We start from the raw sequence: 22,055 nt of genomic DNA, 5'->3' as shown, positions 1-22,055 counted from the left end.
AATTGCCCCTTAGTGTCCCAAGATGGGTAGGTTAGATGAATTGGCCATGGGAAAAGGGGCTGCTCCCCAAAAGAGGGGGAACAGCCCAAACAAAAAGCAAAGTTGAAAGGAAACTTAAAACATTAAATCAAAAGGTGATTATCAGGTTCGATAATACACCCCAGCCCTTGCGGTGCCCAGCGGGCGCAGAGGGCATCAACTGCGCCCGTGGACACCACATGCTCCCTCTCCAGGGACACCTGGCCATGAATGTAGCCGCGGTAGAGGGGCAGACAGTCAGGATGGACAACCCCGTCGATCGCCCGCTGCCTGGACCTGTTAATGGCGCGCCTCGCCAGGCCCAGGAGCAGATTCATGAGGAGGTCGCCATCCCGACCCGCCCCTCCCCGCACCAAGTGCCCGTAGATCAAGAGCATGGGACTGAAGTGCAAACAAAACATCAGTAAAAGGTGTTCCAGGTAAACAAAAAGGGAGTGCAACCTAAGACACAAAACGTAGACATGGTCCGCGGACTCCACAAGACCACAGGAGGGGCAAGCTTGGGAGCCCGTGAACCGAAAGAACCAACGGTTGTATGGCACTGCTGCGTGCAGCACCCTCCACCCCAGGTCCCCAAGATAATTGGGGGAGATCGCTCCGTAGAGGGACCTCCACGGGGGACGTCCACCGCCCGGCGGCAACAAGGCCCGCCAAGGTGTATCCGGGCGACAGGTGAGGACGCGGTAGTGGAAGGTGGGGATTTCCATGAGGCAGCACATGTTGTGGGGCACCTGACCCAGTGGGGGGGGGGGGGGGGGGGTGTGTGTCTAGGTTTTGGGCCAATGTGAAATTCCATCCGAGCAGGGGAACGCTAAGGACTCATCAGGTAGCTCTTTCGGGTACCAACATAATAAAGTAACTCAAATTAACTTAGGGACAAAGTAAAAGGGGCAGCTCCCCAAAAGGAAGGGGGGAACAGCCCGAACCAAAAACAAAGTCGAAAGGAAACTTAAAACATCAAACCAAAAGGTGATTATCGGGGTCGATAATACACCCCAGCCCCTGCGGTGCCCAGCGGTCGCGGAAGGCGTCAACCGCGCCCGTGGACACCGCATGCTCCCTCTCCAGAGACACCTGGCCGCGAATGTAGCCACGGTAGAGGGGCAGACAATCGGGATGGACGGCCCCGTCGATTGCCTGCTGCCTGGACCTATTGATGGCGCGTCTCGCCAGGCCCAGGAGCAGGTTCACAAGGAGGTCGGCATCCCGACCCGCCCCTCCCCGCACCAGGTGCCCGTAGATTAGGAGCGTGGGACTGAAGTGCAAACAAAACATCAGTAAAAGGTGTTTAAGGAAACCAAAAAGGGTGTGCAGCCTAAAACACAGAACGTAGACATGGTCCACGGACTCCACGAGGCCACAGAAAGGGCAGTCTCGGGAGCCTGTGTACCGGAAAAACCTACGGTTGTACGGCACTGCTGCGTGCAGCACCCTCCACCCCAGGTCCCCAAGATAATTGGGGGAGATCACTCCGTAGAGGGACCTCCACGGGGGACGTCCACCGCCCGGCGGCAACAAGGTCCGCCAAGGTGTTTCTGGGCGACAGGTGAGGACGCGGTAGTGGAAGGTGGGGATTTCCATGAGGCGGCACATGTTGTGGGGCACCTGACCCGGAGGGGGGGAGGGGGGTGTCTAGGTTTTGGGCCGATGTGAAATTCCGTCCGAGCAGGGGAACGCTAAGGACTCATCAGGTATGTCTTTTCACACCAACCAAGTAAACACATTCAAATTAACTTAAGGACAAAGTAAAAGGGGCAGCTCCCCAAAAGGACGGGGAAAAGCCCGAACCAAAAACAAATCACAAAGGAAACTTAAAACATCAAATCATAATGTGATTTTCGGGGTTTATAATGCACCCCAGTCCCTGCGGTGCCCAGCAGGCGCGGAAGGCGTCAACTGCGCCCGTGGACACCACATGCTCCCTCTCCAGGGACACCTGGCCGCGAATGTAGCCGCGGGAGAGGGGCAGACAGTCAGGATGGACAACCCCGTCGATCGCCCGCTGCCTGGACCTATTTATGGCGCGTCTCGCCAGGCCCAGGAGCAGGTTCACGAGGAGGTCGCCATCCCGACCCACCCCTCCCCGCACCAAGTGCCCGTAGATCAGGAGCGTGGGACTGAAGTGCAAACAAAACATCAGTAAAAGGTGTTCCAGGTAAACAAAAAGGGAGTGCAACCTAAGACACAAAACGTAGACATGGTTCGCGGACTTCACAAGACCACGGAAGGGGCAAGCTTGGGAGCCCGTGAACCGAAAGAACCAATGGTTGTACGGCACTGCTGCGTGCAGCACCCTCCACCCCAGGTCCCCAAGATAATTGGGGGAGATCCCTCCGTAGAGGGACCTCCACGGGGGACCTCCGCTGCCCGGCGGCAACAAGGCCCGCCAAGGTGTATCCGGGCCACAGGCGAGGACGCGGTAGTGGAAGGTGTGCAGCAGCCTTTACAGGAAATGCCTCCGTGCGGTAGCAAAAAGCACAGAGGACATTTCCGTGAGGCGACACATGCTGTGGGGCACCTGACCCCGGGGGGGGGGGCGGGGGGGGGGGGGCGGGGGGTCTAGGTTTTGGGCCAATGTGAAATTCCGTCCGAGCAGGGGAACGCGAAGGACTCATTGGGTATCTGTTTTCAAACGAGGACTCATCAGGTAGTTCATACTCTAGCAAGCCAACCTCATTAACCTGGCTGAAGCCATCACACCTACTCCTGTTCCTTGTTTGCATGCTGCCTCAAAATAAATGTCTGCTGAAGAGATTGGAACAAGCTGTTGATTAGCTGCTTTGGTTGTTTTGTAAATGGGAGCTTTGAAGATAAAGGTGTTTTGATGATCACTTGTTCTTCACTGGCGCATTGCTGCTTGTGATTCATTCACATTTAGTTCACTGGATACCTGATAATTGAACGGAAAAAAAAAATCATTGTTGCGCCTTCTGGATTTGTAACACTTTAACGATGTGGCACCTTGACAGTTTTCAAGTCTGGTGGCTTTAAATGCTGTGAAACTAGGGACTCAGAGTATTTAATTATAGAGATAGACATGTTCTATTTTTACTTGATATTGAAGGACTGATTTTGCAAGATTGTGCTGTCAACAGGGAGCCTTACTTGCCAGCTGTGCACATAAAGAAATCAGAAGCATGCAACATTTAATTTTCCTTATGAGGACTGCTCCAGTATAGCACTGGCACAGACACAATGTGCCAAGTGGCCCCCTTCTGTGCTGCGAACTTCTAAACTTCCACGGTCCTGTAGCTGGCAAAACTCACTGCTGTCAGTGTGGATTAGTAATATTATCCCGGTATTAAATGCATTTCTCATGGTAGATCCTTCATTTTAATTTTTATGTAATGATATCAAGGAGCAGATTAGAAGTGCATGTATATTTATCGTTCTGATGATGTGACGTGTGAAGGTGGAATCTTAATCTTTTGTTTCACTGATGGGTCAAATGTATATTATCCTTCTTTAAAGGACATTTTAGAAATAAGTGAAATCACTGATTTAAGATGGCTGCCACACGTCACCTGATACACCTGGTGTTACAAATTAGTTAGTTTCTGGAAGTTTCCAATGTGGCTTACAGTTAGGACATGCCAAGACAAACCTTCAATGGAAACTCATACCTGCTGACAGCTGGTCGGGTCATGCGTAGGAAGTGGGGGGGGGGGGGGGGGGGGGGGGCGGGGGGTTGGTGGTGGTGGAGGGGGGGTTGTGGTAGCAGGGATGGGCGTAGTCCATCGGAATCGGTTGTCAGGAGGGGCGGGGTAATTGAGTTGGGGTGGGGAGAGATGGTGGGGGGCTGGTTGTGGAGTTACGCAGGTATTAGGCTGCATCTGTGTAACATTTCGTGGGTAACTATCCAACCAAGTATCATGGAACTGTCCCAAGTTTGCGACTCTAACTCAGAGTCCTGGGGAGCAGAGGAAGCCAGGGAGCGGCGCGGGCTTGGAGGGCCGAAGGGCCTGTTCCTGTGCTGTATTGTTCTTTGTTCTTTGTTCTTTGAAATTGCCGATTAGAAGTTAACACTTCTCAGGCAATTCCCATATAAGTATGTCAGGACGTCCACAGAGTCCTGATGTGCATCTACTTACAACCTAGAGCCCGGAAGATTTGGATCAACATGTGTGAAGCACTAACATTTGCAGCTTAGGAGTAGTAAGCATACATGCACAATGTAATCCTTCATACCTCTGGACACAGTAATAGAGAGGTTAGCACTGCTGCCTCACAGCGCCAGGAAGCCAGGTTCAATTCTGGCCTCGGGTCACTGTCTGTGTGGAGTTTGCATGTTCTCCCCATGCCTGCGTGAGTTTCCTCCGGGTGCTCCAGTTTCCTCCCACATTCAAAAGATGCACGGGTTAGGTTGATTGGCCATGCTAAATTGACCCTCGTGTCAGGGGGATTAGCAGGGTAAATGTGTGGGGTTACGGGAATAGGGCCTGGGTGGGATTGTGGTCTTTCCAGTCTTGATAGGCCGAATGGCCTCCTTCTGCATTGTAGGGATTCTATTCTATGATTTTTAAAAAAAGACATTGATGGAGGAAACAAAGAGTAAAGTAAACCAACGGAACAAGTAAAACACACTGACTTATGGGGGAAAGTAGTGAAAATGTGTAATACAGGGTTAGGAGAGAGTGAAGAACATTAAAGAAAGTTTTGAAACGAGCAGAGAGATTGAGTGATGACAACAAGACAAAGTGTGTGAGAAAGAAAGAGAGGCAGGAAGGATGGAAACAGAGACTTTTATTTCTTTCTGTGAGAAGTGTGAGGGGAGATGAGCTATGATTATCATGTAAATGGAAAGCAAGTATAGTCTGCACAAGTAATTGTAATTTGGGTTATATACATTCAAGTGAAGGCTGAAAATAAACCCTCTTTTCTGTTTCCTGTCTGATAGCGTTTGAATGACTAAAATTAAATTGTGGTGTGCACATCAAGTTTAGCTTGATCTACAAGAAAGTACGTTTTACAATCCTTAATCTTGCCTTTCCATTTCTCTGCATTTCCCCAAGTAATTTGTTCCCTAACAAGTTGATTTGACTCCGCGTACACGTACCTCATTTGAATAATTCTTTTTAGAAAGTCAATTGCTGGTATTTTGGAGCTTTGCTGAGAATTAAATTGCAACATTACCCAATCATTTTCTGCCGATACAGCATAGCACAGTTACACCTTAATTAAAATCATGACTTGTGTGTTGAATGCAGACTTTGGGGGAGTATCTTTAGTGATTGCGATGCTTCAGTTACTTTCACTCCAGTAATAAACTGTACTTCTAACTCTGAAGGATTACATTAACAACTTGCACAGATGTTGTAATGCCATACACTGAAGATCACCAAATAAAAGATAACATTCTAATTGTCACCCTTTCCTTTTGATAGTGATTCTGTCACGCATATTGTGACAGAAAATAATTCTTGGAATGAAATTTGGGACTGGATTCAAAACCAGAAGCTGTCAAACGCGGACAAGCTTAAGGTGCTCGACATTTCCTGGTTCACGGACAGCATGGCTGTGGGCAAGCCTGTGAATATAGAGGAACAGCATAAACTGCAGGTAAATTTTATTTCCCATATCTAACTTGTGATGTGCAGCATCATGTGTGATTCCTCTAAGGCCTGCCAGCACTCTGAGGGCAGGAGGTCAATGTATTTCTGTAACAGAGAAGATTAAAGACAACTAACCGTGCTGCGTCAATAAAACACGTGTTACACAATGAGCAGGACTTTCCATGGCGTGTCTTGCGGTGGCGAAGGTGGCCCACCATTGGCCGGCTGCGGGATCTTCCAGTCCCGCCACTGTCAACGGGTTTTCCCATTGTTCACACCCTCCGCCGCTGGGGAACCCTTGGTGAGGGGGGCGGTGGGGATCGCTGTCAACAGGACTGGAAGACCCTGCCGCCAGGAACAGCCAGAAAAGCCCACCCCATAATCTTCAACTGGATAAAATTGACATCTTATTTTGAGGAGCCAGTTTCCGTTGGATTCTCACCCGGCCATTAAGGAGTTTCAAGTCATTGGTAACAAAGAACAACACAAATGCTGGAATTTTACCACCTGGCCCACCCAAGGCTTGTCCAGCCTGAGGCCAACGAGGAAAGCCGTTCTGTGAGCCTCGCCCGCCTCGATTCTGGGGTGGGCAAGGCGGTAAAATTCTGGCCAAAATATGTAGGGAAATAATATCGATATGACAGGCTTGATATAATTAAAGATTTTGTAGTACCAAGCAACTGACGCACTGTAGGATCATCAACACGGGGGTGGACTAGACTGGTGGTTTGGGAGGGGTCAAGGTGGGCATTAGAATGGTTGGCTCTGAGGGGGGGAAGGCATGTGGAGGTGAATTGTGATAGGATCCCAGGGTAATGAGGGAAGGGTAAAGGTTGACAGAGGGGAAAGAAATGGTGATATTGGTAGGGTTTGGGGGAAAGCTGATTGATCTCTGGTCAAAGGTGGAGGTGATGCAGCAAGTTTGAAAAGTGACAGGGCACCATTTTTCTAATCTGACCTTTACCACACAGTCAGCCGGTCAGTGAGATCCCTCAAACTGGGCGGAGGGTATTTTTAGGTGGGTGGAGATCAAGGCCAGCACAAGTGGCCGGCTAAAGGGCCACCCTTAATAATGATGAGGCAACTGGATGTCAACCATGCTCAGTTGTGTTCTCCCCTCTGTGGTGAAGCCCCCATTGCAGCAGATTTGTTTCTAACTCCTGGGTCTCAACATCAAGATCCCAGCAAGGTGTGGAGCCTCCGTTCATTCTGTGCCATTTCCCATTGGCTGCAGTCTGAAGCAGGGATGAAGGGAGGGAGGGAAGGAGCTGGATGCCTCCAAGGGGCATGGCTGGTGAGGGTAGCCCACTCATGTCTCCAAACCTTTATCCTCCTAGATATGGTTCTCATTACCCTGGTGAAAGAGCAATGACTCTATATGCAATCATGCATGAATGGGAGGAAAACCCATCTCTGGTCCTCCAGGATGCCCTTTACCTGGAAGGGGTGGGATGAAGTTGCCATGTCTAAACAGCAGGCAATAAAGGGCTTAACACTGGCCTTCTGGCTTTGAGATGGAGGGAAATGTGTAAAGGGCACGCTCAATAAATGTATCACTTCAATTTATTCGATGGGACTGGCTGCAGGCAACCCTGCCTTGGTAATGGCTCTCATCCAGATGAAGAGATGGGGACACTTTGTTAGATGGCACAGGACCAGGCCGAACAAGTGGATGCGGGGACTCCAGAAGTTCAAGAGGCTGGTGAACATGGGCCGCTGCAATGGTGAGAACTGGCTTGACCTTGTGTGTCACCAGAGGAGCTCGCATCTAGAAATGAGCAAAAGGCAATGCTGGAGGCACCCTCATGTATCCTGGGATGTGATTGCTCACATCTGACAGCTTCTCCAGCACTGTGGCTGCAAGGACCCTGGAGGAGTAGTACGGAGCTCCTGGTCTGCAATGGGTGAATGTCTGTCCAGGTACCTTTTAAATATGGTGGTAGGACCTTCAGCCCAATGAGGCGATGGTGGGGTGGACGACTTGCTGCCCATCATGCCACAAAACTCAGCGAGCTCCTCATGGATGCATAATTAATGAGCTAACCAGCAGAAGATCATGTGCATTCAACCATGCTTCATATCGGCAACAAGTACATTCATAAGGGCAAATTTAAAAAGGTTTTATTCAAGAAAGTATTGGGTGCTGTCCCCACCACCCACAACCACAGTCTGGCAGGCCTTATCCTCCAAACTCGGTTAAATCAGTCATTAATGTTACTACTGAAACATTCTCAGTCTTGGACATTGAAGGCACCCACCCGCAGTATAATGGCCCAGACCTTCTGTTCCCAGGAGGGTCATACCCCAGAGGTAGCCCGGAAAATGTGCTAGGGACCCCTCACATGTTCCGATGCAAGGACTGCTTGGGAATTGTCCAGGAAGTTTAGAATCCTTTTGGCAATTAGCCTGTGTCTGCAAACTTCTAATATTCTGATTTTAAGTCAGAGACTTTGGATGTTTCCAGCTCTTACCAGAATAGGTACCCAGGAAAGCTCAGAAGGATTGAAACCACCTCTAACTTCTGGTACGCTATTGGTTCCCCCACCTCACCGCTGACTCCTCACTGGATCCCTAGTTGCACCAAACTTCTTAAGACAACGAAAGCCTTGCTCTCCATGGTACTTAAGAAAACGGGTACAACCAGGTCACTGTCCCCATTATTGGCCATCAGATAAGCACTGGCATGCTCTGAAAAATGTGTCCAGCTCTCTGCCTCTTCGTTAAAGGGGCCTATAGCCTGGAATTTGGCTGCCACTGGTAGGAATTTTCCCTCCACCCAAGTGTAGGCCTGAAGCCTCCTTCCACTGTCGCTGGCAGCTACTACACCTGCCAAATATTTTCTCATTTAGTTCAGACATATATACATCCTTCAGCAGAATCTTTTTGTCCTCTTGTAGAACACTCTCACTGGGGTTGGACGCCAGCTCTAAGAATAGTGACAGACAGAGAGTATTGTTTCCACTTACGTGTGGGGTTGGACTTACTAAATCTTACTTTCAAGCTACAGAAAATAGTAATGACCTATTGCTTAGTATATGCGTGTTGGGGCTTGGTGATCGAACTAATGGCGACTTCTCCTCACATGCCTTCCAGTCACTAACCAGGTCACTCCTTCCTGACTGCAGCCTAGATTGTCTCCCGCTCCGACTTTTTAATTCTTGGCACCATTCCAATTACCGTGACGTCAGTGTGTCTGCTGTCTTCAACCATATTTGGCAGAAGCCAATTTCAGCTCATCTGATCAACTTTCAACCATTTCACTGTCCACGGCAGGTCAGACTCTGACCTGGGCAGCTCTGAAAGGTGGCACAGTGGTTAGCACTGCTGCCTCACAGCAAGAAGTCTCACAACACCAGGTTAAAGTAGCACCAGGGACCTGGGTTCAATTCCAGCCTTAGGTCACTGTCTGTGTGGATTTGCACATTCTCCCCGTGTCTGCGTGGGTTTCCTCCAGGTGCTCCGGTTTCCTCCCACAGTCCAAAGATGTGTGGGTTAGGTGGATTGGCCATGCTAAATTGGTGTCAGGGGGACTAGCTAGGGAATTGGTTATAGGGTTAGGGCCCGGGTGGGATTGTGGTCAGTGCAGACTCGATGGGCCGAATGGCCTCCTTCTGCACTGTAGGATTCTATGAAATTAGCCATGATGATTCTGCAGGTTTAGTGGGATAGGGCAGGGGGAGCCTGGAGTGAAAGTAGGTCAGGCAGGGCTGCCAGGGCCAGTCAGGCAGGAGGGGGAAAGGAGGTCAGTATTTAGGTCAGTCAAGGATCTTCACCTGTGGGAGGCCCATTCCCTGGTGGGTATCTCTGTTGGGCATGGGTTGCCCAAATAGGAAGGGATACAACGTCCGTCCCCGCCCCCCCCCCCCCCACCCCGCCCTCCGCCAACCACGATGCAAAGACACACGCCAGTGTTTCCCTGGGGATTGTTCACATGACATAGCCTTCACTAGATGCTGGTTGAATACTTTTGGTGACGGGATGAGGCCCTTATGTCACACATTCTTGACCCTTCCCACCTCAGACTTAAGCCTTTCCTGCGCAATTAAACAACCCCCCATCTGGTGCCAGCGACTGCCAGCTGGCTTCCAGAGGGAGGATAAATCTCTGCCCATCATTTCTTGGTTTCTGCCTCCCTCCTCTCTTGCTGAACAGGAATGTTGCCCTTCTGCCATATCTTGCGGCCTTGTGTTAAATTCATAGTTTTGCAATTACTGGGAACTTTCCAGAAACTGTGGAATTTTGAAAGATGCATCCATCATCTCTACTGACACTTCTTTTAAACCCTAGGAAGCAGACCATCAGTTCACGGGATGTGTCAGTCTTTGTAATGCAATGCTTTATAAAGAATGTGGAAAATCATTTCTTCCTTTTGGATGAGTTTCAAAAAAATTTAGTGAATATCAATCGTTAAGCCTCACTTAAAAAGAGGATAAAAGGGAAACCATTAATTGTATCAATTAAAGTTAAGTATACTCAGATGGCGAGCACTCAATAGATAATTCCTTGTGCAAGTATAAAGAGATAAAACCAAGGCTGTGTTTGTGTCCGGGTGGTAGAGGGAGCATGCTCATGCCCAGATGTCCTTAGAAAGGGAGCATGTGGTGTCCATTGGTTTGCCTGAAGCTGTCCACGATTGATGGGTGTCTCAAGGGTCGGAATGCATCATCTCCACCTAGAATGATATTTGATCATTTTCCATTAAGGTTTTTATTACAGTACCAGGTTAAGGGGATGTCCTTCAGTTAACTGGTTCCTTTGTACTTTTGAAGGAGGTGATTCTCCAGCCCCGCATGCACAGGAATAAATTGCGCTATCATAGAATCCCTACTGACACTGATGTTAGGTTGTAGAGTTAGGAGCTCTTCATTTCAAATGTCTTCACTTTGTGAACAAATTGACTGCTGGCCTCCTCATAAGGAACCATCCTCTGCTTTCAACTTCAGACACCAGCTGGTCTCGAATACACCCTCTGAACGCAGCCTCAAAGCTACCTTTGCCAATTTGAATTGTCTAGTATATATGAAGATTAAAATTGCCAATTTGTCAAGTCGTAAAAGGCGATGGGTCAAATTCTGCAGTCTCCTTTTGGTGGGCTTTGCCGCGGCGGAGGCAGCCCGCCATCAGTCTCTGGCGGGATCTTCCAGATGTGGAGATGCCGGCGTTGGACTGGGGTAAACACAGTAAGAAGTTTAACAACACCAGGTTAAAGTCCAAGGACTTTAACCTGGTGTTGTTAAACTTCTTACGGGATCTTCCAGCCCAGTCTAAGTCGATGGTAATTTGCATGCCCCACCTGTGCCGGCATCGGGGACCCTGCAGTGAGGGGGGAGGGGGTCAACAATGGTGGGATCAGAAGACCTCACTGTCAGGAAGGCCTGGAGAATCCGCCCAATAATTCAGATGGGAGAGCAGTTTAGAATAGGTGCCCTGAGAAGCATTGCTGCTGGGATATGGGGTCTCAGGTCAATAAAGTACAGAAAGCGGAGGTGCAGCTGCAGTTGCCTCTTTGATCCTGGCACAGATGCAGAAGTCAGGCTTACATGCTGGCAGTTCTTGTGGTTTTTATTTAGATCACACCCTTGTCGAAGTCTTAACAATCAGACTAATCTTTCCACTCTTCCAGCTAATGATCTTTCATCCTCATTTAGTTCACTTAGATTTGGGTTTCACTGAGTCTGGAAGCAGGGAAGGATTGGCAGATTTGAAAGAACTGGAAAGTTACTGCAGGTGACAGTCGAGTGTTCTTATCTAGGCTACTATCTGTTTTTCTAGAATGCGTGTAGATTGTCACCAAGGCAGACAGCTGAAGAATTATAAAACCATAGAATCATAGAAAGATTACTGCAAAGGAGGACGCCATTCAAACCTGGGTATCCATTGCAAGGGCAACTTCACTGGTTGTGCTCTTCTGTCGTTTTCTTGTAGCCTTGAAGAGTTTTTCTCTTCAAATGCTTCAAGAGTCTGGGGAGTACTTTATCACAACAGTTCCGGTTCAAATTGTTGCACTGACCCTCTTTCTTGTCCAGCCGCTGCCTACAATAAATTGATTGCTACTGTCTTTCAGTTGGGAACCCTTCTGCTCTAGTTGGAATCATCAGTAAAGAGGAAAGTAATTTTGGATTCCAGGTTTACGGCCTCCCTTTGATATTGGGGGTGATTCTCCAGCCCCGCATGCACAGGAATAAATTGCGCTATCATCGAATCCCTACAGTGCATAAGGAGACTATTCGGCCCATCGAGTCTGCACCGACCACACAATCCCTCTCAGGTCCTATTCCCATAGCCCCACATAACCTCCAAAGATGTGCAGGTTAGGTTGATTGGCCATGCTAAAATTGCCCCTTAGTGTCCTGGGATGCGTAGATTAGAGGGATTAGCGGGTAAAATATATGGGGGTAGGGCCTGCTTGGGTTTGTGGTCGGTGCAGACTCGATGGGCCGAATGGCCTCCTTCTGCACTGTAGGGTTTCTATGATATTTACCCTGCTAACCCCCCTCTGACGCTAGGGTCAATTTAGCATGGCCAATCAACCTGTGGGAGAAAACCGGAGCACCTGGAGGAAACCCACGCAGACACGGGGAGAATGTGCAGACTCCATACAGATAGTGACCCGAGGCTGGAATTGAACCCGGGTCTCTGGTGCTGTGGGACAGCAGTGCTAAGCACTGTGCCACCCCTTTTTTTATAGAAGTTATGGTTTGGGACTCCAGCGAGAGGGGCCATAATGCGATTTGCACCGGGAAAAACACATTTTGGATTCTCCCTGCCCCCTCTCCCCTAAGCCGGTGATGTATTCTGGTTCACGCCCAGTGAGGCAGTGAACGAGATTCGCATTTATAAATCTTCTTTTAAATATGCATTTTCCGTTTTAAGCTACATTCACTCAGCTCCCGGTATTCCCCCACTCGCTGGTGTAACAGGACGCCAGCACAAATGGAGAACATGAGTGGGATTCTCCGGTGGCGTGCACCCTGAGTCCGGAAATTCCCACTTGAGCTCAACAGATCTTTAAATGGTCCGCCAAATTTTATGTCTCGCTCACTATGATTTCTGTGACTGGCGAGAGGGGAGAATTTCGGCCCAGATGAGAAGATCACACCGGTGGGGGCAGGGTGGGAGGAAGTGTGGCACTGTCAGGTTGGCACTGCCAAGGGGTGGGGCCTAACAGGGGACATGAGGCATACCTGACGGGGGGACATGAGTGAGGGGATCTGAAGAGGGGGCATGCATGGGGGTGGAGGGGTTTAAGGGAGGGACATGAGAGGGGTGAGCGCCTGAATAAGGGGGCCTTTGGTGGCTCCATAGCGGGGTGTTGCTCACAGGGAGTTGTGGTGGGGAGCTGGGAATGGTGGTTATGGAGGACTTGATGCCAGTGGATGCTGGGGGCGGTGTTTTGAGTGTAGGGGGGGGAGGGGGCTGCTGGTAGGGTTGTCTGGAGATTGGGGCATCCCTCATCTCTGAGGAGCCTGCCTTGCCAGTGTCTTTAGGTTCCACACATCCCCTTCCCGGCAGGAATCACCCCAAGCTCCAAACAAATGTCGAAGTGTGGGTGGATTTCAACCATGATTGCATTGACCCACACGGCAGGAATCACACTGTTTCTCTCGCTGGGGACAGCACTTAGGAAATATTTTGGGAGAATTATGCCCATTGTCTACAGAGGTGCTGAGGTTTTACAATATAACGTTTTGGAGTACTGGTAATGACCAAGTTTAACTGGTGTAACATGAAGAGTTTTTGTTGTTCTAAACTGGATATTGCGTCTTTCACATGGACTTCACGCATGTTTTACAAATCTTATTGAAGGCAAACTAGAAAATTTGCTGAGGTAACAGCAGATATAAATTAATAAACTGTTTTATTGCACAGAGAACAAGTGAAGATAGAGAGTAATAGCTGGAGGGAAACCCAATTACCGACTGCAAATCATTTATGTCCTTGTAAACGGATGGAGTGGGGGAATAAATACTGCTCTCTGGCCCTTCCTTGGGCTGTCTTGCTCATTTTTGACATTTATATTTTTCAGATTATGTGTAACTGCAACACAGTGAGCTACGGCTTCAGGTCAGGGACTCTGCTTTGGGTCAGAAAGTTCCTTGGAGGTGCTCCTTTGTTCAAAGTGAATCACAAAACACAATTTAAAGGTTCTGAAAAAGGGTCATTGCACTGAAATGTTAATCCCAGCTTCCTCTCTCCACTGATGCTGCTTGATAATGCCAAGTGTTTCCAACTGTTTCTGATACTATTTCAGATTTCCAGCACCACACAGTATTTTGGTTTCTGACCTTTCATTGAAACCGGCTACTCATCCTTGCTCCTTAGGGTGGGAGTTTCCACAGGAAATCATGCCGTCCTCTTGACAACCAGTCCAATAAATGGTGCTGGAATAAGCCAAGTTGCCCCCTTTAGGTTCTCCTCCAAGTCAGACACCATCTCATTCTTTCGTTGTCACTGGGTCAAAATCGTGTCACTCTTGTCCCTATCAGCACTATGGGTGTTCCTACAGCACATGGCCTGCAGTGGTTCAAGAAGGCATCTCACCTCTATTTTCTTAAGGGCAATTAGTGATGAGCACAAAATGGTAGCCTAGCCAGTGAGGCCTACATCCCATGAATGAATCAAAAAAAGCCGATGGTCCTCATATATCAATTGTGAATTCAATGCTGTCGCGTCTTTTGACTTTAGCACATACATTCAATTTCAAAGGGGCCACACGGTGGCACAGTGGTTAGCACTGCTGCCTCACAGCACCAGGGATCCAGGTTCGATTTTGGCTTTGGTCACTGTCTGTGTGGAGTTTGCACTTTCTCCCCATGTCTGCGTGGGTGCTCCGGGTGCCCCGATTTCCTCCCACAGTCCAAAGATGATTGGCCATGCTAAAATTGACCCTAATGTCAGAGGGATTAGCAGGGTAAATGTGTGGGGTTACGGGAATAGGGCCTGGGCGGGACTTTGGTCGGTGCAGCTTTGATGGGCTGAATGGCCTCCTTCTGCACTGTCGGGATTCTATGAATGTCTGCAGCCTTTAACCATTGATATTAGATCTGTGCAAACTAATTTTGTATTGTACCCTTAAACCTACATCAATCACACAACCTTTGCCATGAATAAAAGAACTGCAAAAAAAATCCTAAATTCTGACAATCACATTAAATGACATTGGTAATGGAATTCACTCCTCAAGGCTGTAATTCCATCCATCTCAGATGAATGGAAATTTTATTTCTTGGTTAACTGTAAGCATCTTGTTTGAAATGATCTGGGCTGGTCTTGACCTAGTTCCCAGTAGTCACAGCTCCGCAAAGCAATGTCTTAGAATTCTACACAAACCTGCATGAAATTGGAAGTCTCATTCAGGGAGGCCATAAGGGCAGCTTTCTGTGGGACTTTTAAAATTCATTTTTGTGATGTGGGCCAGTACTTATTGCCCATCCCTAGTAGCCCTTGAGAAGGTGGTAGTGAGTTCCCTTCTTGAACTGCTGCAGTCCCTGAGGTGTGGGCACACCCAGAGTGTTGTTAGGGAGGGAATTCCAGGATTTTGACCCAGTCAGACCCATTTACGCTGATGCAGCACGGAATTTAAAGTACATACTTGGAGCCGACCAGAGTTAGCGACATGTTGCATTTGGCTCCCAGGGCTCCCAGTCTGCTGTTGAAGGATTTGAGAGTGTGAAGTGTAGAGGCTAAATATCAGCTTGCTTGGCAGAGGTTAAAACTCAGTTTCAGCAATATTATTAAAACTTAGCTTTATTTATCATCATACAAGACAAAACAATGTTTTGATAAGCACTGGCACTTTGAACAAGAACCTCAGAAGACCTATTTGGCTCACTTGGTCAACTGAGTCAGACTGGTGTGAAATGGCAGGATAATCCTGGCACAATTTTGTAATCCTTCAAATTGAATACTGGGTGGGATTTTCTGCCTTCCCTCCCCTCACCATGTTGTATTTGGTGGTGCTGGAAGCAGCCTGCCAGTGGCTGGCACTGGGATTTTCCAGTCCTACCGCTGTCAATGGGGTTTCCTATTGTTCGCTCCCTGTGCCACCAGGGAAACAGCAGTGGGGCGGTGTGGGAGGGGGGTGGGGGTGGGGGGGGATGTCAACCTGGAAAATCCTGCCCAAAATGATCAATTGTGATTCTTTCTTCTCTCTATATCATGTCGTCTCAAATTTATAGTTCTGTTCAATGCATTTAATATGTAATGGCTACAAACCTTTGATTTGATGTTGCACTGTAAAAACATTAGTTATCTAAAATAAGAAATACGTTGGAGAGAATAAAAAGCTTGACTCCGGTCTCAGGATTCAATTCACACGTGTAAACCTTCAGATTGCAATTTGCGGTAGAAGTAACAGTGACATTAGCGATGCTCACCTTCATTAATGACTAAATCGGACAGGAATCTCTGTGCATCTGGACATGCACAGTTAACTGCGTAAGTCAGGAAGTTGCTGTCTGAGAGACCTTGCTTCTTCAGAACCTCAGTGATAGTGCTACCTGATCAAAAGACATTCCATTGAAGTAGATACGTTTGAAGTTGCTCTATTTATCCCATATATGTAGATGACACTTGCTAGAAAAGGTTAGGGAATGTCAATCCCTGTATAGCCCTCTTTTAACTAAACAAATTTGCGAAGGAGATAGATAGGATTTTAATGTAGGATGAAGGCTTGCGGGGAGTTAGCAGGAAGGTGGAGATAGAACATAGAACATAGAACATTACAGCGCAGTACAGGCCCTTCGGCCCTCGATGTTGCGCCGACCAGTAGAACCAATCTAAAGCCCTTCTAATCTACACTATTCCAATATCATCCATATGTTTATCCAATGACCATTTAATTGCTCTTAATGTTGACGAGTCCACTACTGCTGCAGGCAGGGCATTCCACGACCTTACTACCCTCTGAGTAAAGAACCTACCTCTAACATCTGTCCTATATCTATCACCCCTCAATTTAAAGCTATGTCCCCTCATGCTAGCCATCACCATCCGAGGAAAAAGGCTCTCACTATCCACCCTATCTAACCCTCTGATCATCTTGTATGCCTCTATTAAGTCACCTCTTAACCTTCTTCTCTCTAACGAAAACAACTTCAAGCCCCTCAGCCTTTCCTCATACGATTTTCCCACCAAACCAGGCAACATCCTGGTAAATCTCCTCTGCACCCTTTCCAACACTTCCACATCTTTCCTATAATGCGGCGACCAGAACTGTACGCAATACTCCAAATGCGGCCGCACCAGAGTTTTGTACAGTTGCAGCATGACCTCCTGGCTCCGAAACTCAATCCCTCTACCAATAAAAGCTAACACACCGTACGCCTTCTGAACAACCCTATCAACCTGGGTGCCAACTTTCAGGGATCTATGCACATGGACACCCAGATCCCTCTGTTCATCCACACTACCAAGTATCTTACCATTAGCCCAGAACTCTGTATTCCTGTTACTCCTTCCAAAGTGAATCACCTCACACTTTTCCGCATTAAACTCCATTTGCCACCTCTCAGCCCAGCTCTGCAGCTTATCTATGTCCCTCTGTAACCTGCCACTTCCCTCCGCACTGTCTACAACTCCACCGACTTTAGTGTCATCCGCAAATTTACTAATCCATCCTTCCACGCCCTCATCCAGGTCATTAATAAAAGTAACAAACAGCAGTGGCCCCAAAACAGATCCTTGCGGTACACCACTAGTAACTGAACTCCAGGATGAATATTTCCCATCAACCACCACCCTCTGTTTTCTTCCAGCTAGCCAATTCCTGATCCAAACCACTAAATCACCCTCAATCCCATGTGTCCGTATTTTCTGCAATAGCTTACCATGGGGAACCTTATCAAACGCTTTGCTGAAATCCATATACACCACATCAACCGCTTTACCCTCATCCATCTCTTTGGTCACCTTCTCAAAGAACTCAATAAGGTTTGTGAGGCACAACCTACCCTTCACAAAACCGTGCTGACTATCCCTAATCAAATTATTCCTTTCTAGGTGATTATAAATCCTATCTCTTATAACCCTTTCCAATACTTTGCCCACATCAGAAGTAAGGCTCACCGGTCTATAATTACCAGGGTTGTCCCTACTCCCCTTCTTGAACAAGGGGACAACATTTGCTATCCTCCAGTCTTCTGGCACTGTTCCTGTAGACAATGATGACACAAAGATCAAAGCCAAAGGCTCTGCAATCTCCTCGCTAGCCTCCCAGAGAATCCTAGGATAAATCCCATCCGGCCCAGGGGACTTATCTATTTTTAGCCTTTCCAGAATTGCTAACACCTCCTCCTTATGAACATCAATCCCATCCAGTCCAACAGCCTGCATCTCAGTACTCCCCTCAACAACACTGTCCCTCTCCAGTGTGAATACCGATGAAAAATATTCATTCAGTGCCTCTCCTATCTCTTCAGACTCCACGCTCAACTTCCCACTACTGTCCTTGACTGGCCCTAATCTTACCCTAGTTGTTCTTTTACTCCTGACATACCTATAGAAAGCTTTAGGGTTTTCCTTGATCCTACCTGCCAAAGACTTCTCATGTCCCCTCCTGGCTCTTCTTAACTCTTTCTTTAGGTCCTTCCTGGCTAACTTGTAACTCTCAAGTGCCCTAACTGAGCCTTCACATCTCATCTTAACATAAGTCTCCTTCTTCCTCTTCACAAGAGATTCAACTTCCTTAGTAAACCACGGTTCTCTCACACGTCTGCTTCCTCCCTGCCTGACAGGTACATATTTATCAAGGACGCGTAGTAGCTGTTCCTTGAACAAGTTCCGCATTACAATTGTGCCCATCCCCTGCAGTTTCCTTCCCCAACCTATGCCAGCTAAATCTCGCCTAATCGCATCATAATTTCCTTTCCCCCAGCTATAACTCTTGCCCTTTGGTATATACCTATCCTTTTCCATTGCTAAAGTAAATGTAATCGAATTGTGGTCACTGCCACCAAAGTGCTCACCTACCTCCAAATCTAACACCTGGCCTGGTTCATTACCCAGTACCAAATCCAATGTGGCCTCGCCTCTTGTTGGTCTATCTACATACTGCACCAGGAAGCCTTCCTGCACACATTGGACAAAAACTGACCCCTCTAAAGTACTCGAACTATAGCTTTTCCAGTCAATGTTTGTAAAGTTAAAGTCCCCCAGTACAACTACCCTGTTACTTTCGCCCCTACCCAGAATCATCTTTGCAATCTTTTCCTCTACATCTCTGGAACTTTTCGGAGGTCTATAAAAAACTCCCAACAGGGTGACCTCTCCTTTCCTGTTTCTAACCTCAGCCCAAACTACCTCAGTCTACCTCAGAGATGAGACTGAGATAAGATTATATTGAATGGCAGAGTAGGCTCAAGGTGAATTGTCTATTCCTGTTCCTAGACTGTGAAAGGGGGAAAGTGGGGATAGAAATACAATAAGGAGTCTAACAACACCAGGTTAAAGTCCAACAGGTTTATTTGGTAGCAAATGCCACTAGATTTTGCTAATGGCGTTTGCTACCAAATAAACCTGTTGGACTTTAACCCGGTGTTGTTAGACTCCTTACTGTGTTTACCCCAGTCCAACGCCGGCATTTCCACATCATAGAAATACAAGGCAGTGATCAGAGATGGCCTCATCTGTGCTTTTTTTATTCATTCATGGGGGGTGAGCTGGACCAACATTATGCCTAATTGCCATTTCAGAGGGCAGTTAAGAGTCAACCAATTGCTATGGGTCTGGAGTCACACATAAGCCAGGCCAGGTAAAGATGGCAGATTTGCTTCCCTAAAGGACATGAGTGAACCAAATGGGTTTTTATGACAATCGGTAATGGTTCATTGTCACTATTCGACTTTTAATTCCAGATTTTATTAGATTCAAATTTCACCATCCTCCTTGGCAAGATTCAAACCCCGGTTCCCAGAGTATTCGGTCTCTGGGTTACTGGTCCATTGACAATACCACTATGCCACCTGCCTCCCCACAGTGGCTCCGCACACGGCTGAGGATGTGAATGTGAGTTGATGAATTTATAGGGAATGAGAGTTTAAAGGAGGACAGAATGGTGGGAAATGCAAATGAGAGAGAATATAATAAATTGAGACGTTGGTTGACATCAGTGAGGATGGAAGTTGCTCAGTTCAGAGGAATTGTACTTGGGTGAGCAGTAGAGAGTAAGAATTTTAAATGAGAAATCAGAGGGCTGGAACAAGGTGAGATGTTCAAAGGGGGAGAAAGTCCCAGGAGAGTCAGCGGTGTAGGCACGGTTGGTTCTGACGATAAGAGAGACCCATACTGTCACAATCTTGGCAGAGTGAGAGGTGAAAAGAAGGTGAGGTTGCAGATTGATTCTGCGGCAGTGGAATCAGATGGGGAGTATCCTGTGGGTGAGGCTGATGGCTGTTTTCCAGCCTCTACAGGCAGTCTGCGAGTGCTCCATCTCCCTCAGATGCTGTGGTCCAAGGGGAAACTGCAACTGAAGTCCCCGTCACGAAGAGAAAGTGAGGTACGCAGAAGTACATTTTCAGAAGCAAATAAAACCGTCCCCAACATCCAGCACAAGCTTCTGCAGAGTTTAGCGACTTCTCTGAATTCCTCCAATAAACTGATACCTCCACAAACACAACAGTTAAGCCAATAGTTGGTAAAAAATAAACTATCATAGAATCCCTACAGTGCAGAAGGAGGCCGTTTGGCCCATCAAGTCTGCACCAACCACAATTCCACCCTATCCCCATAACCCTACATATTTACCTTGCTAATCCCCCTGACACTGAGGGCAATTCAGCATGGCCAATCCACCTAACCTGCATTTCTTTGGAGTGTGGGAGGAAACCGGAGCACCCAGAGGAAACTCAGGCAGAACATGCAAACTCCACACGGACAGTCACCCAAGGCTGGAATTGAACCCGGGTCCCTGGCACTGTGAGACAGCAGTGCTAACCACTGTGCCACTAGGCCACCCTTGACTAAGCTACATGTTGGATGATAATCCCTTTCAACAGCAATTGGAATGATACTGAGAAGACTAGCATGGCTTCTACACAAGGATGGCGTGCAAATTCGTGAAGCGTTCCATATTATTATAAAGTATAAATGTTAAATGTTTTATCTTCAAAAAAATAGCAACCATGGAGTGTTTGCTCATGCTTCGGAACATGTGTTCAGCATCCGGGACCCAGGTTTGATTCCTGGCTTGGGCCACTGTCTGTGCAGAGTCTGCACATCCTCCCCGTGTCTATGTGAGTTTCCTCCCACAGTCCAAAAGGCATGCTGCTTAGTTGCATTGGCCCATGCTAAATTCTCCCACAGCGTGCCCGAACAGGCGACTGAGTGTGGCGACCAGGGGGATTTTCAGTAACTTCATTGCAGTGTTGATGTAAGTCTACTTGTGACACTAATAAATAAACTTTCCAACTGAAGGTGTGGACACAGCACTACTTTCCCTAATGGGAATGATTCCATATTATAGAGACAGCGACAGGTTTGAACACTATCTCAGTGGTAATGCTTCTAATAAGTAGCTCGACTGTACCAAATGAGTTAAATGCCATAAATGCATAACAGGGTAGAATTGTCGAGACTACATTATGGTCTGGTATGTTTTTAGGTGAATGTCAGCAGTGAGGGCGGAAATGGCGGATCAGGGGCCAAATCATGATTAGACACTGACTGATTCCACAAGCTGTAATTTCTACCTGCACTACCATTGTCAGCAACATGCCATTTGGTGTAGGCTATGCAGGTGCAGTACAAAAGCATTTTTCACCTAAACTTGCACCAAAACTTACACCCTTGCACCAAAACTACTAGAACCATGGAGTCAAATATTGTGATGAATGAATGATACAGTGGCTTCAAGTTACATCGATTGTGAATTTTAATATGACAGAGAACACTCTGTGAAAAGATAAAGTAGATGCTGTATGGTCTGGGCAATTCTTTCATGGCTACCGTAATCAGATATTCATTTCTTTTCTTGTGCCCTTAAACATATTTCGCTTTGCTTTGTACCTGAGGAATGTTTATCATTCAGCAGCAAAGCAGAGGAGAAGTGGGCTGGGAATCTAGGAATTTTCGGAGGTTCCCCAGAGAAGGGGCTGGAGCAAGCATTCAAGTTGGTAGCAGTGCCAAAGTGGCTGTTCTTGCTTCCGTTTGCTCTTAGAATGGTGGTCCATTGCTCGCAGTGCCGAGGAGAACTGGACCATTGGCCTAGCCCCACTTACATTAAACCATCCAAGGTGAGGCAAGCAGAAGGAAGATGACATCAGGAAAAAGGCACGCACATTTCCATGATGGTATCTGACAATAACCATGCGGCTGAGGGGTTTCTGGCTGCTGTTTTCTCACAGAGGCTTCATATCCAGTTTTGGCCCTACTCCAGGCTCAAGGCCCTGCCAGTGCCAGAGACCCATTAAGCTGAAGACAGTGGCGTTTGTGTGCAAATACAGGCAGGTATAATCAAGGACAGGGAGA

At 47.6% G+C, this 22,055-nt stretch overlaps 1 protein-coding gene and 1 pseudogene across 2 annotated transcripts in view; both read left to right on the top strand.

The window, feature by feature from the left end:
* Positions 1-22,055, top strand: part of dntt (deoxynucleotidyltransferase, terminal) — a 418,285-nt gene that overhangs the window by 159,702 nt on the left and 236,528 nt on the right. For both annotated transcript variants that reach the window (XM_078223496.1, XM_078223495.1), the window contains exon 3: positions 5,424-5,598. In XM_078223496.1, the coding sequence (XP_078079622.1) occupies positions 5,551-5,598 (48 nt within the window). In that variant the 5' untranslated portion in view covers positions 5,424-5,550. The remainder of the gene's footprint in view (positions 1-5,423; positions 5,599-22,055) is intronic.
* Positions 20,566-20,664, top strand: LOC144501046 (U6 spliceosomal RNA; annotated as a pseudogene).

The sequence above is a fragment of the Mustelus asterias genome, chromosome 11 (assembly GCF_964213995.1).
Source record: "Mustelus asterias chromosome 11, sMusAst1.hap1.1, whole genome shotgun sequence".
NCBI classification, from domain to species: domain Eukaryota; kingdom Metazoa; phylum Chordata; class Chondrichthyes; order Carcharhiniformes; family Triakidae; genus Mustelus; species Mustelus asterias.
Note: the sequence above shows the minus strand (reverse complement) of the source record. Positions and strands in the feature narration are given on the sequence as shown.